General features: G+C 41.3%; 1 protein-coding gene across 1 annotated transcript in view; it reads right to left on the bottom strand.

Moving 5' to 3' along the window:
- PITPNC1 (phosphatidylinositol transfer protein cytoplasmic 1) overlaps nucleotides 1–15,739 on the bottom strand; it is a 62,288-nt gene that overhangs the window by 27,909 nt on the left and 18,640 nt on the right. Inside the window, exons 3-5 of the mRNA XM_065852147.1 lie at nucleotides 4,323–4,471; nucleotides 3,448–3,536; nucleotides 2,986–2,993 (exon numbers count right to left, since the gene is read on the bottom strand). Coding sequence (XP_065708219.1) covers nucleotides 2,986–2,993; nucleotides 3,448–3,536; nucleotides 4,323–4,471 — 246 coding nt within the window. The remainder of the gene's footprint in view (nucleotides 1–2,985; nucleotides 2,994–3,447; nucleotides 3,537–4,322; nucleotides 4,472–15,739) is intronic.

The following is a 15,739-nucleotide window of genomic DNA, read 5'->3' as shown; positions in this document are numbered from 1 at the left end:
TAGCAAGATATTATCTCGCCAGCTTTTTAACTACAAGATCAAAACCAAAGCAACTCCTGTTGTGAGTTTAAAGAACTTTCTCACATGCAGTTCTGGAGTAACACCCCGGCCACTAAAACAAGGGTTTGAGCTCCACAGGAGTACCTTATTCTCCAAACAGCACCCCCGAATCGGACGACTTCCTTTGCCTTCAACTCGGGAAGTGTTTTTTCCAGTTCCTGCTCTCAATGTCAGCAGGAAGCCTGCGAGGATGAGCTCCAGCTTTGATACCGCGTTTCGTGGGACATCACCCGTGTCTCATCTTCCCAACAGGAAATCTTTTGTGTTGCAGCTGCACCGAGGCCTCCCCCACAAACAGCTCAGTGGGCGCTTCCCAACGCTCCTCTGGCACTATGATATTTCACATGCTACGCACCACAAAAGCATCACTTGTGCAATAGTTCTGTTAAGATCTTTATCTTAAGTGTGTCATTTGCTTTACATATTATTAACACGGCTGTCGAGACTCCTGCTGTTTGCTGTCAAATTCAGGGCTTTGCTGTGTAACAAATACTGGTCCTGAAAGCAGATGCCAGCCTAACTGGACCCAGATTATAGAGAACTGACATCATGACACTCAGTTTCCATTCCTGTTTTCATGTACCCCATCACTCTTGGTTTTTTATACCACTACAGCAGAGAACAATATTCTGGAAATTATTTTCAATGCCTGCTGAGCTTTTTTCCTTAGAGATGTCACAATTTCAAGTTCTTAAGAAGGTCATATTTATGAAATCCATAATATTTCACAGGAAAGCCAGACTGATGAAATTACTCTGCACTGACTCTGAATGCGAGTGTATGCGCTTAATGCAATTTCCCAACTGCCTTCAAATTTTACAAGTGAAGAACCTCAAGCCCATGAGCCAGATTCAGTCTGATGTTCACATCCTCTTCCAAACCACGGACAGACACTGAAATAACTTAAGGTCCTTGCTCTTTATTTAGAGTGGAACTGAGGAGGTTAAGTAAGGTGTAAACTTACTACACAGCAGTACGTACTTGATTCCATATCATTATGCTTTATTTATCCCATTATTAGGCCACCTTTAGAATCAGTTTTCCTTGAAATGAGGTTCAATTAATTCTCGGGATGTCCCGCAGACCCTTTGGAGGGAATTGACTCTCTTTAAGAAGAGGGTTTCCGAGTTATCTTACATATTCTGGGCAATGGCTGTGGATTTTCCTTCTTTTCAGAATTCTCTGATGAACACAGAAGATGGAAATGCAGAGAAACGTTCCAGACGGGGACAGGAATTATTCCCAGTGGCATAGTTAACACTTTTATTCTAGATTCAACAGTTTGAGACAGAAGCACTTTCTTGATTTCCTTTGAAGATAATTTCATAGTCTATCAGCTCCATTAAAACGTATTTGAGATTTTTGTCTGCGGTAGTTTCCTTAATCTCATCCCAATATTTTTGGTTCTGTTTCCTTGCACCATGGTGAGTAATTAGCCCCCAGCTCCCATAGGCAGTTAGACTGTCACTTAGTGACTGTTTCGCCTGCCTTCCACATTTGTAGATCTATTTAACAACTTTCCTTTACCAGTCTCTTCAGCCCTGCAATCATTTTTGCTGATGCTCCTGAGCATTCTGTGGCTGTATACATCCTACACACCTTCACCACAATGTGTTGCAGGTGTTGTCTCATCAGATTAGATAAAGATCGCCTCCCAATTCAAATTCTATGAGGATAGCATCGCTGTTTGGTTTTGATACTGATAATTTAAAATTCAGACAGATATTTCTGTCCACTCCCACCCCTTTAATCAGTCCTACTTGTCTCTTCCCGTTAAAAAAACACATTAAAAAATTAACTCTCAGTTACAGAAAAATTTACAACAGAGTGCGACCGATGCAACACAGCACGTGTCACCTTCCCAGCCTCATTAACCTGCTGCCAAAGGGTAAACCCTTAATTAATGTAACAGTGACAGACCCCACTGAAAACATCTTCACCAAACCAGAGAGGATCTGTCCCCTCATCACCGCTGCCCATCGCGGGACATTTGGGTTTCCTCTGACAACCAAATGAAGTTTAAACATGAAAGAAAGCAGAATACGTGAGAAGTGTCCACAGCACCCGTTGAAAAGCACAGTTGGGTACTTCGGATTTTCAAACCTGGTCATCAAAGTTTCAACTCTAAGTCTCCAGCTTTCAGATCTGAGCCTTTAAATCCCTTTATTTTTCTTTCCTCTTTCACAATTATTACATTAAAATGTTTTTCCGCTCCATATTCTTTGGTGGTTTAAAGAAAACCTGCGAACATTTTGAGCACTGCAGAGTTCAAAAAAATCAGTGGATTATGTCTTGTTTACAGCGGGAAGTTCCAACTAAACCAAGGCAGGAGATCTGGAACAGGTCCCTTCACCTGGAGCTTCCTCGCCTTCCGCCAAAGGCCGCTCAGAACTCCCCGCCCGTTATTGAGCCCAGCACCTTTAAAGCCACTTTTCTCCTGATTTATGCGCTATATTTTGCCTCAGCTCTGCTAGAGGGAAGAGCTGATTTTCCTGGGCACCGTGCCCAGATGATGTTTAATTTTGTCTACAGATTGTACGATTTCCCAGATACTATACCAGAGATGAGCATTTTATAAGTTAATAAAACAATAAATAAAATCAAATCTGTTCTTGTGTCTCCACATAATAACTGGAACCTTACAAGCCTTGCCCTGTTTTATAGAAGCTTCTCTTTGTTACAGTCAGTGACTAAAAATACGTCAAATTATTTTGAAGTAATAAAAAATAGGGTAAATAATTTATAAGATCCCCACAGAAATCCTTTAAATTTCACCCTAAATTTCTTAAACAAATAGCTCAAGTAAAGTTCCACTACTGAATGCATGATCTATTGGTTCTATTAAGAAGGAATCAGTTTGGATTCCACGACTCTATTTCATATAAGTATTCTAATTTTACAATAAAAAGAGGAAGAAAAACTTACTGTGTACTCTGGTTTCCAATTGTCCATTTGTAAATAGAATGACGAGGGGAGAGAAAAAAAAAAAGAAATGAGAAATAAAGCAATGATGCAAGATCCTTATGGTAAAAAACATTAATAATAATAATTAAAATGTGTCACATAATCTGCTGATTTATATTTGAGTAAAGTCTATGGGACAATAAAGGGTACAACTCAGCACAGGCTCTAAGCACCTGATGTTTTCTTTGCAAGGAGGAAGCTGCCTATATACAACATCCCAGTTTTTACCTATGCATAGCCTATAATCTTTGTTTCCTGGTATCAGTTGATATAAGATGGAAAATATATGCAGTTCAATGGGAGCTGTTCAAGTAACTTGGCATCTGTGGCTCAACATGTAACTTGGAGCTTCTGAAGGCAAACTAAACTATCCAAAAGGTAAAGTCACAAATCACCTCTGCTTTATTTTGATTTGTTCCTTACCTGTGATTGTATAAGGATAATAATTCCAAGCCTTCTCTGTGACATAAAAGATTTTGGGAACAACTGCTCTGGCCCAGCTGGGCAGTTTGCTGAAAAGAAAAAGAAAAGATAAAGTTAGGATATGTTATGACTCGTGTGTTTTGTAGAAAAGAAGATACTCCCAAAGGCGTTCAGCATTTCACAGGTATCACACAGGATACAGCAACACCAGATTCATGACAGTTTTTGATTCTCATGTCAATACATTCGATCTCTGTTTTCTCCACAACCATCTATGAAACCAAGCGTGTTTATTCCCTCTCCCAGCGAGCAACGTGGTGCTGCTGCAATAACCTCCCATCAGATTTAAACTGAGGTCACTGCAGTTTTGAAGAATCTATGGCCTCAAACCTTTGGCCATGGCTCAGCAGGTTTGGCCACACAAGGAATGTCTGTGCCAGCACCTCGGTCTAACAGGAGCTCAGCACTAAATATGTGATTTGGATCCACTTTGAGCCCAATTCCATTGTTTCTTCTTCAAGATTATTTCTTCTTCCTCCATATTCTCTTACGTTCAGCTCACCCAGCGCACGGTTCTTCCCACACGACCAACACCGACTCTCAGGCTTTTCTATTAAAATTAACAAATCACTTAAAACACCTCTGGGAGGCTGGTGGGTATCAGTTCCATCTTGCTGATGGGAAAAGTAAATGGCAAAAGAGAATTAATGGAACCAATGTCACAGTTCAGAGCTCAAGCTGCCAAGAGAACGTATCAGCGCGGTGGTAGAACAGCAGAACTGGAAATGAAAGACATGGATACAGCACATGGAAAGATATTCCTTGCAGATTTTGATTAGAGCCTGCCCCGAGAGAAACGGCCTCATTGCACTTGCCTGTTGAGATAGACGCGCTTTTCCGTGAGCTGCCCGTTGCCGTGGTCTGGGTCTTCGTAGGGCTCGTTCTGCACCACCTCCACCCCTTCGCCGCGGTCGCTCTGCTCATGGCTGTGCTTGCTGATCATGTACAGCTGCCCGATGCGGTACTGCCGAGCAAAACCGAGAGCCACCGTCAGCTGCCGGGAACACACGTGCGCTCAAATCCAACGGCACGCAGTGACACAGCACCACGTACACATGAAACGTAGTTCAAGGGACAAAACCAGTATTTTGCAGCTTCATTTCTGAGTCAGGGTCCTCCCATTATCTTATTAAGTCCAGGGCATCACATGTGGAATAAAATAACAAAAACTGTGTGTATACGGATGTGAAGAATCAGGCCAGTCCTTTATTTTCAGACTGTATTCGTAAATATAAAAGTTAAGCGTAACTAAACAATTGCTGTACTGCTCCCACATGCTGACATGCAAGGGGATTTTAACCAGCAGGTGAACTCTAAACATTCCACGGGACACATTTATTCTCGTCTCATGCCAACATGATGCCAAATAATGAAGTCAGGCGAAAAGATCCAGAACTATTGCTGATTGACCGAAATGGCAGCGCCAGCTCTTAAGAAAAAAACCCATGTAGACCCGATGAGCTTGGATAAAGAAGTTTGAGATGAGTGATTTGGCAGTATTATTAAAATGAATTTAAGCACTTCAAATGATCCTTTTTCTATAGGCTCTTGAGTTACTTAGGAAGCCCAAACCCGGGAGGGTTGACCCAACGTTGCTATCACAGAAGAAGAAATTGTTGTACCGGCAATTGATTTTTTTCTCAGTCTGTCTGCACCTGCACCAGGGCTTTGTCTCCAGAGAAATATAACTCAAAAAATCCCTGAACCTTCATTAGCAAAGGCTGTAGAGTATAACTGATCTTTCCCATATATTTTTCTGGTCTTAGATTTTATTCTCACTGAAGTCCTTTCGACATTCTTGAATTGTCCTTAAACCAAACTGGCCTTGGGACCTACCCAATTTTCTCCATTCGGATCCCTCTCTCCCCCAAAGTAATTTATGTAGGCACATACATGCTAATCACTTCAAACACACCAATCATTTCACATACAAAGAACAACCTGTTAATTTAGAGAATGGCTGAGCTACCACACAAGCTGCCAAGTACCAGCTCAGCATAAGCAAACAAAAGCACAGTGACAGTCTGACCTCAGAAAACTTGAGGAGATTCTTGTGGTTATTGAATATTAGAAACAGCAACCCTATCACAGACTTTTAAAAGCCCAAAAAGCCCAAATCAAATGAGCAATTAGCTGGGAAAAAAACCCCAAAGCATCACAGACCTTATTAGCAAATGCCAACAAGACGGTCTCACTAAACAAAACGAGGGGGAACACGATCTTTGGGGGCTCCCTACAGAAGGTCTTTAAATCCCACAAAACCCCATTCCATCCCCCGCCGCAGGCAGAGCCATGAGAAGGTAAGAAATTCCGAGCTTGGATCCTGCAGGATCATTGGTTCATGGGACAGGATTTCCCCATCTGAGAGTGCCGGATGGACCCCACACACCACAACAGGGAACAAGTGACTCGAATCCAAACAAGTGCTTTTCAGCTGATCATTCCAAAGTACTAAAACTGCCTCAAATATCTTCAATATCAAATGAAGAACTTCAACCACGTGCCCTGAACATGGAGTTGGAGATTTCTAAGGCTGTCCCTACGTAGCTTTTGTAGTAGATTTGATGTTTGTCAGTCCCTACTGAGTCAGACGCCATCTCGGTGGTGACTCCTCTCCTACCCAACAGGCAGATGGTGTTTGCCTACTGGGAGCTTAGTCACACCAGAAACAAGGTTTATGGTAGCAACAGCAGAATGATGGTCAATGTGACAAATTACAAGTGAGAGCAGAATCACTTCTTCAATGTTCTTGAGCCAGGACAGGGAAAGAAAGACAGAAAGACAGACAGGACGGAGGGAGCACCACCATGAGACAAGCTCGGTGATCCCCGCCTGAGTTACTTGTCCAAACATGCAAGGCCTGTCACTCCAAGCCATCTCTTAGCAGTTTTACAGAGGTATTTTATGCCTGGAATAACTTGTTTGAAGATGTACTTGCTTGAGTAACTAGCTTTGTTTAGGAGGATACACTGGAGTTTCCTGTTGTGTGTTTTGTTTTGGTGTTAGAAAGCACTGTTTTCATGTTTCCACCAAGCCCTAAGCCCCACACCGCCGTAAATATAAGAAGTTTACAATCAGGAACTGAAGACAGGCAAAGAAAACCTTATTGTTATTTTCTGTTTGATTAATTGAAACAGAAATCAAATTAAAACCTCAGCCTTAAAAAAGGTGTCTGTGATAGAACGGGGAATTTAACCTCAGCCTAATGATTTCCAGCTCAGTGCTTTTACCACAAGACACACCTCTAATTTTTTCTAAATTCTAAACAGTAATTACTTAAATAGAAGTGGTTTCTCTTATCTCACTCGCTAACCATAAATCCTTCACATTATTGTTGTTATTAGACATCATTCTGCCTGCGTTCTGGAACGGGTGAAGCCGATGCACCCAACGCTGCCGGATGGTGCCTCTGATCCCCACCTGAGCAGGTGATGATTCACCGCTATTAAGAGTCATTTAAGAAGCATCTTTTCCATGACACAGGCTCCAGGTTCTGCCAAGGTGATTTATCTCCCCTGTTATTAACATGCCTAGATCGGTTGTAACCAGCATAGAGGAATGCGCAATGTGCCGGTATTTGATGTTTCGGGTACTGGTGGGTTTGCATCGGCTCCTAGCGGGCTCGCTTTTCAAATTAGGTTTTAGTTTGGTTTGGTTTTGTTTCTCTTGGACTTGTGGCTCTCAGAGCTACTACTCTGCAAACATTGAAGTTAATATCGCTCTTGTTTAACCAACAGAAGACTGACTCGTTACGAGAAGGAACACCACCAAAAATCTACACCGCTGACCTTAGCTATTTATAGACTAATAGTGAGATGCCACAGCTGAGTGAGTGACATATTTCCAAGTGTCGTTCTATCTTTGGGTTGAAACACATTACATGTGTCATTTGTCTCGAACATCAGTTGTAGGAGGCATCTGAACTGAACAACGAGGCAACGCAGGAAAACCCAGCAATGAGGAAAATGGGCAGGGAAGAAAGAGATGCCATGTGAGAAATGAAGACATTCACTGACAACCAGTGGGAGAAATCATAGATGCAAGAGAATTAATGTTAAATATTTCGAAGGGTTATTTTGTCTATAGATGATTTGATGTGATTAATGTCATTACTGCTCAGGACAGGAATCTCTGTAAAACTTCCAACACCAACTGAACTGTAAAGATGCAATTTCTGGCAAAAAGCTGTTGCTGTTACAGGACGTCCATGGCTCCCTCACAGCAGAAATGAGGGACCTGACCTTGCCTGCGCAGTAATTTCCCTGTCAAATAGTCCTTAGACTAAATTAAAGCTAAGACAGGAAAGCACAGAATGAGCTGTCAGGAAGGCAACAGTGCTTTCCATGTATGCTAATACAATGAACGGTTTAAAGTAATTTCATTTAAAGAAACAGCCAGATGAACTAGGTCTATAGAAAGCTTTAGCAGAAAGGCTACAATAACAATCATAAACATCTAGGGCCTGAAATTTGAATGCAAATATGACGCATATGTGATTTGAGGCCCTAGAAAACCGTACATTTAGTGGTACAAATGTCACTTACTGTAGCACCAGGTAACGAATCTGAGTAGTTACAGCTTAGAGTTGAACTGAAGTTTTTTCTTGCAATTAATTCCTGCATACATCGGTGATTCACAAGTTGACCTGCACCTTCAGCATTGCCCAAATTCACTGGAATGTGCTTTTGCAGCCCCACAAACAAAGAGTTGCAGCAGGAACAGCTGACGCCTGCACGCTGGGAAGAGCAATCCTTACTGCCCCTGTGCTTGCTTTGCCGTGACGAGGAAGAAATCACAGCCCTAAGGTACTTCATCTATTCCAATTCCTATGAACAACAGTTCAGCAACAACATCTGGGATGTTCAGAAGCACAGTTCCTCCTCTACTATTTTCAGCTCAAGAAACACGTCCTGCTCCAAATCTGCAGAGTCCTGGCACGGAACGACTTACAACCCGAGTGATGCTCAAACCAACAGCAGTGGGGCTGTGGTTAACAGGCGTACAATGAGAATCAAAAGAAACGAAAATTAGCTTGCAAATTTTCAGCTTTCATTCAAATGTTTTGTGAAATATAGCTCAGGTTCTGCTCGGAATTTCATGTTTCTGGACCAGCTGTGCTATTGAGGAAAGTCAGCTGTTTATCCTGAGTGGACAAGCTCACACAATTTTTAAGAACCATTTTTTATTAACAATATTTTACAGTGAGTCATCTGGTTAAATTTTTCAACTGTTTACACCATGTACTTTTTACATCAATATCAATAATATTCCATGATTTAGATTTATGAAGACACATACATGTCCTACAAAGGGCGTATATACGTTTTCAGGATGCTGTCCAAAACGTCCTGTATCCACAAACCAGGAAGAACAGCTAAAAGGGACTCACTACGTCACTTAAACCACTTGTCACCAGTTTGTCATTAATGCCACCGAAACACCCTTCACATCTTCTGTTCCCTATTGATGAGCACCCGCCTCTGATTACGCCACAAATCTGTCCTGCCTTAATTACAGCTTATTGTTTTCAGGCACAATTCACTTCTGCCTTACGGTGTAAAACTGGTTTGACAACTATTGAACACTATTGATGGTTTTTCTAAGGCAGTACAAAAGCACATTTTAGTTGTTAACCACAATTCATTCATGCGACTGTAGTCACATTCAAGGCTGAAAAAGAAGGAACTAAACTTATGTGCCGTGCATATTAACCACGTTTCTGCTGGCTGGAGAAGGGAAATGCTGCGGGCAGCCAGACAACGCGATGCACCATGGGCCTCAGCCTCCAGGATGGGTTTGGACACACGATTCACTCCTCTCATGCACAGGAATTTTAAAAGATGTATTTCTTTTAATTCAGCTCAATGTAAGGCGGGAGAATTCAGAGCCACCTACATCCTGTGACCCTTTCAGAATTCAATAGAAATGGACGTGGGAGGTTGGTTTATCTTTTAACTCTAAATGGACCGCACATGTGTGCATCTATTCATACTCTTAGAGATTATTTTTCTCTTTCTGAGTGGTATTTGCTAAAAGTTGAAGTAGAACTTCTTTCCCCTAATTACACTTCTTCAGTAATTACTCATTTTTGTGACTTGTAAAAATCTCTCTTCTATCAAACCCATCACCTTTCAAGTACAGAGAATTTGATACTTTCAGATATTTTGTCTGTAAACTTTGGGTTTAGAAGCACCAAGGAGACTACAAAGGATCCCATAAAGTTTGTCAGTCACAGAGGGGAATAATCCTGCAATTATGTTTTTTGGCAAGCAAGTTCCTTACGATGCATTTTAGGCAAAAGAATCCTGCTTATAAATATGAAAAAAAGAAGAACTTTCTTAGTATGCACAACATAAAATGAAAAAAACTGAGCATCAGAATTTGGTACTTACTGTTCACAAGATGAACAAGACAAATCCAACCCGCCTTCTGCCTTAGTCAGCAGAACATCAAAACTTGTTTGCTACTTCCAACGAAACAAACAGTCACAGTCCAGAGTATTTCATTTGGTTATCGCAAATACTTCATCTTTCTGGTCTTCTAAAATAAAACTGACCTCCATTTGATTTTTAAAATGCACTCATTTTATGCCTGAATTCTGAACATAAAAGTAATGATAGATACAACTCTGTGCCTGCAAATAGCTGAGGTCTCTCCTGCATCTCTGTGTCAAACCTGGAGCCGGGGGTGCTGGAGACACTGAGGTTATCTAAGGGGAATACATGGGAGCAAGGCTTGAATTACATAAGAAGGAAATGAAGCCGTACCTTCCCTCTCATTCCTAGATTTATAAGATACATTGCAATCTCAAAACTAATACCAAAAAAGATTTTCCATTTTAGTTCATTAGAGCAAACATTTATAAATTATTTACTCTATAAATCTGCAAGTGACAGAAAAGCCCATGTTGAACCAAGTCACTAGAGCAGCAACTTCCTACTTTTGCACTGCTGCTTTTTCTACATGCATAAAATCTCTAAAAAAAATGTAGTAAGTACATGTCAGGGAGAAATCTGTTTGCTTGCTACTGAGTTACGGAAAACCCAAAGCGCGGGCAAATAAACTCTTGGGCAAGAAAGCTGAAGTTTGGCGCAGCAGGCGAGGCGACGGAGCCGTGCGAGGAGCGAGGATGCCGGGGACAGCGTGTGCTCTGCTCTTTGAATACACAACTTTTCATTCGAAATCTTTCCACCTGGAACGTGCAAGCGCTTTTGGAACGCACAGACAAGCAGAACCGCTGCTCCGCAGCACAACGGAGAACAGAAGCTCCTACGTCAGCACCAGGAAAATTTCCAGGAAGGACATTCCTGACGGACTCCAAAGCTTCCACATCAGACATTCTTTCAATACCACATGTGGAATAAAGGGAGAATGAAGGCAAAAAATTACTGCCAAGGGACTCTACAGGCTTAAATCAATTTTATTGTAATCCAGAAATGTGAAGCTACATGGTCTCCAGATGTTTTTGACAGATGGTGCCGCAGCATTAAGCGTTCTACCAGAGCTTAGCTGGTTTTACTGCCCAGTGCGGGAGGCCCAACAAATCCTGTAAGCAAGTCTAGAACATCCCAAACACAACCAGCATCTCCTCTGGACCAGAACTACAGAAAACTACAACAAAACTGCACATTTTAACCAAAGCAGAATTACACAGGTTCATCCTACTTACAGATATTAGAGAAATAAAACCTTTTACAACATGTTGTGTCTTTATAGTGCACGAATTTTAAAAATCCCGCTACTGAAATTTCAAATGCAATATTCTTTCAGGTGCACTTTTAATTATCATATCTGCAAAAGGCCACTGAAAATTTTAAAGCTGATATCAAAATAATGCATGCTGTCTGCCATAACATATTATTAAAAATACAACATAATTATTCTGATGAATCCAGTACATTGAAGGAGTCCAGACCAACTTACAACAATTCCATTAAACACTCAAAAATTTATAAGGGTCCAAACGTAATCCCTCAAAACTTCACATGGTCAAAATAAGTCATTACAAGCTTACGCACTGAAAGGTAACGACCATTCTCTAAGGAAGTTACCCACACTAACAGACTTAAAGTGACAATACTTGGGTTAAATGGGGTATAATTTCTCAAGCTTACACAGCAAATAAATATTTCAATATTCTGCAGGTACCTACAGCCTAGTTATACAGGAGCTGCAAGTCAGAGCTGGCGATTTATCAGTGAAAATATGCAGCATGTAAGAGAATCCAGTGCTACCAAGGGAACCTCACCAGTATCTCAGAGAACTAAAAACTCCTCTAGGACAGCTATCCTGTTTCCCCGAAAATAAGACCTAAGCCGAAAATAAGCCCTAGCATGATTTTTCAGGATCCTTGAGGATGCTCGAAATATAAGTCCTACTCCAAAAATAAGCACTAGCTACAGTACATGAAAAAAAGGTGAGCAAAAATGAATATAAGACCCTGTCTTATTTTCGGGGAAACAGGGTATTGCTGCCCTACCTCTGCTGGGTACCAGCAACAGCAGTGACGATCCCCAGCGACAGCAGAAGGAGCAGCTCCCGGTTGCGTGCTGGGCTGTGCACTCTTCTGAAGCAGCTTGTGTCCCACAAGGAACAGATAAAACAGTTTCTCAATACGTGGGAATATCTTCCTTTCTACCGCAAAGAATTTTCTCTGCTCTTCAAACTTTCTGCTGCAGAGAAGTTTCCAAAAGGCCACTTAAGCTGGAACGGAGATCAATGGAAAGATTCTCCTGTTGACTCTGGAGAACTCTGTACATAAGTGAATAAACAGCTTTTCTGCACTTTCTACTCCCCAGTTAACCACTTCCTCAGGAGTCGGAGCCAGCTGCGTCATTTGGAACGGATCCTCTGGGTAGAAGAGTTCATGGTGCACAGTAGCACCAGGGAATAAAGCTGCAAACCATAACAACAATGTGTATAAATAGATAAGACGATCTCTCTACAGAGAACCTGGTTTTCTTCCTCCAGCCCTTCAGACCACAGCACGGTGCTCAGCGATAGTCACACGATTACGGTTTCTGCAAGTAGGCTGGGTTCTAATCTGCTGTCAAAGACATAGAAAACTTACAGCTCAAAGACTTCAAATGCATACGCATTAGAAAAAGCTGGGTTTGTAAAAAAGTCAGTGAATTAATCCGGAGTGTTCTGATGGATGTAGACCTCAATAATTGAAAAAACAAAACCACACACACGCACACGTGCGCGCTAAACAAAAAAACCCTCACCATAGCTTAGAAATACAGCTAAAAATATATCACTGCTTCCTTTCCTGCTACTCCACGGCCTTCTACTGCGCGAACAACAAGCTCCCAACACGTCACCGGGTCAAACTGACGGAGGGGAAGCGGTGGCTGTAGCAGCCACAGCCCAACGAAAGGTCTTTGCCTGATCCATTTTCGGTTTTGTATAACACGCAGAAAGCACCGACATCAAGAACACAGAATTGTCGCATGCCGAGGTAACCTGACGTTCCTCTGGTTCATCATCTGCTTGTTCGATAAACCTATTACTTTTTATAAAAATTAAGAAAGCGGAAAAGTTGATAAATATGTGGGTGTAAATTATTCCTCAGGAAACAGAAAAAGGTGTAATTAAGGAAAAGGGTGAAAGAGAAGATTAAAACATGAATGAATCTCATTGAAACTGTCCACGTCCAAACTGGTTTCAGAGGTTGGTCAGTCATCAGATTTTAGTCTAATGTACTTATCCACTCAATATTAAAGGTAATCATGCAGGGCTGAAATCCTATCCTATTCTTTGCCATTTCAATTTTGATTATCTTCTTTTCCTTTCTATCTAATGGTGAGATTTATATCACAACACTATCAACCTCTCCAGAATGGGTGCTGTTCTCTTTGCAGCCAGGGTGCTTGTAAAGTCAGCATGAAACAGTTTTCCACGTTACAGCGCTCACCACGTGATTGAGTGGAAGATGTCACTGCGGCTTCAGTGTCTCATCCTCGAGAAGAAACATCCATTCAGGGAACAACAAAGCACAGGCTGCACCTCCTCAAGTGCAGGAACGGCAGCGGCGATCCCGAAGGGATCCTGCACAGACACGCTCGCCTCTCCACTCAGCCCTACATCAAATGTTCCATTAAAGCCGCCTCACTGACTCCGCTCCTTCCAGCGACACCGGAAAGAAAAAGTGACATTAAGCACATTCTCAGGCTTTAAAATAATCTTCTAGATGTCATGAGAACCTCGCGGAAATGCCTAAAATTGCAATTGTCCTGCAAGAGTACAAAGCCATGAACAGTAATTGCAACGCAGCCGGTTTAGTGCCCGTGTTGTGTATTTACCAGCTGTACTGTTTGTGTCGCCAGCAACAACGCTGACACTGTAGCAGGTCATTGCCAGTTCAGTAAAACACCACCTTATGTTACCATTGACTATTTACTTTAGCATTGACATGGGCAGTATGTTGTGTAAATAAGTAGCACTATTTTTCTGTTAACAGAATTGTATTTAAAATTTAGGCCATCACTAATAGTAACATGAAAACAAACCACTCATATTGAAGAGATACCTATTTAAAGTATAAAGAGAGAAAGGAACAGGTTACCTATCATTCAATCTGCTGACAGCTTCCATTAGGAGAGACCGTGCTCTTGCTGGTAAGAGCTCTGCTAAATCTTAGTTGCATGGCTATTTTACTGGGTCTACTTTAGGCTCAGAAAGCTGCAACCAAAATGGCTCAGGAATGTTTCAGTTGCTGCTAATAATAATAATAATTAAACTAAAAAGATTCATTGTATTAGAAATAAATGTAATTTTTTCCTTTGGAAGTCTCTCATGCCTGGAATGATCCAGAAGAGGGACTTGAAATTCAACAGACACAGTCTTTGCATAAATACCTATCTTAGGCTGTTCTTATGAAAATCTATTCATATTTAGCCAGTTGGCTAAATATAAACCTTTAAATGTAGGCCCTTACAAATACAGTTCCATATTCTCAACAGAAGCTTTTCAGAGCTTTCCAGATGAATTACCAAAATATTATGTGCTTACTGCACATTCTCAAGCCTCTCACAGATCCTACTATATATAGGACATATGTTTTCCTTGTACGTTATCACATTTTCTTCTATCGCTTATTCTCTTCTACCATATGTCATCATGTACATTTTAAATGATTATTTGATCCATTACCTCAAGTGCAGAAGCCTGTGCAGTGCATCCTGAGGTTCCAACACTGATGATAATACTGATGATAATTCCTCCTTGTGCTGCCTGCTTTTTTTTTGTGGTTAAATAAAAGCGTTCAGCTTTCAATTCTTATCTTATGGATGTATTATACTCATGCTACAGGAAACAAACATCAGTATTTTGACCCGGTGGGGTTTTTTTCCTGAAAACAAGACGTTAATACAGGGTAGAGTAAGCAACAGCAAAACTTCATTTTTCAAATTGGAGAAGTAGCAAAATTAATTTTGCAAGCTGCTTCGTTCAAGGCTGAAAGCCTTTGTACAAAACTTCATCCTGGAGTGATATTTTCAGCTGTAATATAGGGGTTTGTAATGGAAATGCTGACAGGCCCATAATTACGGCAGCACGAGCGGGCACCACTATCATAGTACATCAGATAGGCGAACTACTTAAACTCGGTACAAGGTATCAAAAGAGGGGGGAAAGTATCATCACCTCTGTTCACTGGATCTTGTTTGACTGTCTGTTCTATACATTAGGAAGAAATTCTTGATGCCTGTACAAACTCCACGTATGTAGAGAAAAGAAGATGGAGCCTGAAGAGCCAAGAGAGTAGCCGGTTGAATATAGCCCATGCAGATCTTAATTTTACATTGGCAACCTCACCAAAAACATTCGATAAATTGGTAGCATGGTTATAATACGCACAGGACATTCTATCTCTGTAGTATATAAATTCTGAAATTTCATCTGAGAGCTGTGTGGCCGTAATAATGTTCTTTTTAAAAAAGCGTGTGTTACATTGTGTGTAAATCCAGGTGCACGGCGCTTATCAGGTAAGGGAAATAACAAACGTCACATTCCGCAGAAGCTGCCTCACTGCAGATGGGACTGATGGTGGCTTTGATGAGTAGGTAGAGAAAGAAAACATCTCGCTGAACAGAAAGTACTTTCCCATGGAAAGCAGGAATCGTACTATTTTGAGTAATGCCCTATTTAAACACCGGGACACCCTCACTCTGTCACACAAACTTCATTTGCATCTTTTCGTGGCTTGTGATTCTGTCTCAGACTAAGGGGA

This window comes from Patagioenas fasciata, chromosome 18 (genome assembly GCF_037038585.1).
Source record: "Patagioenas fasciata isolate bPatFas1 chromosome 18, bPatFas1.hap1, whole genome shotgun sequence".
Classification (NCBI taxonomy): Eukaryota; Metazoa; Chordata; class Aves; order Columbiformes; family Columbidae; genus Patagioenas; species Patagioenas fasciata.
The sequence above is the reverse complement of the archived record's forward strand: the minus strand, read 5'-3'. Positions and strand labels throughout refer to the sequence as shown.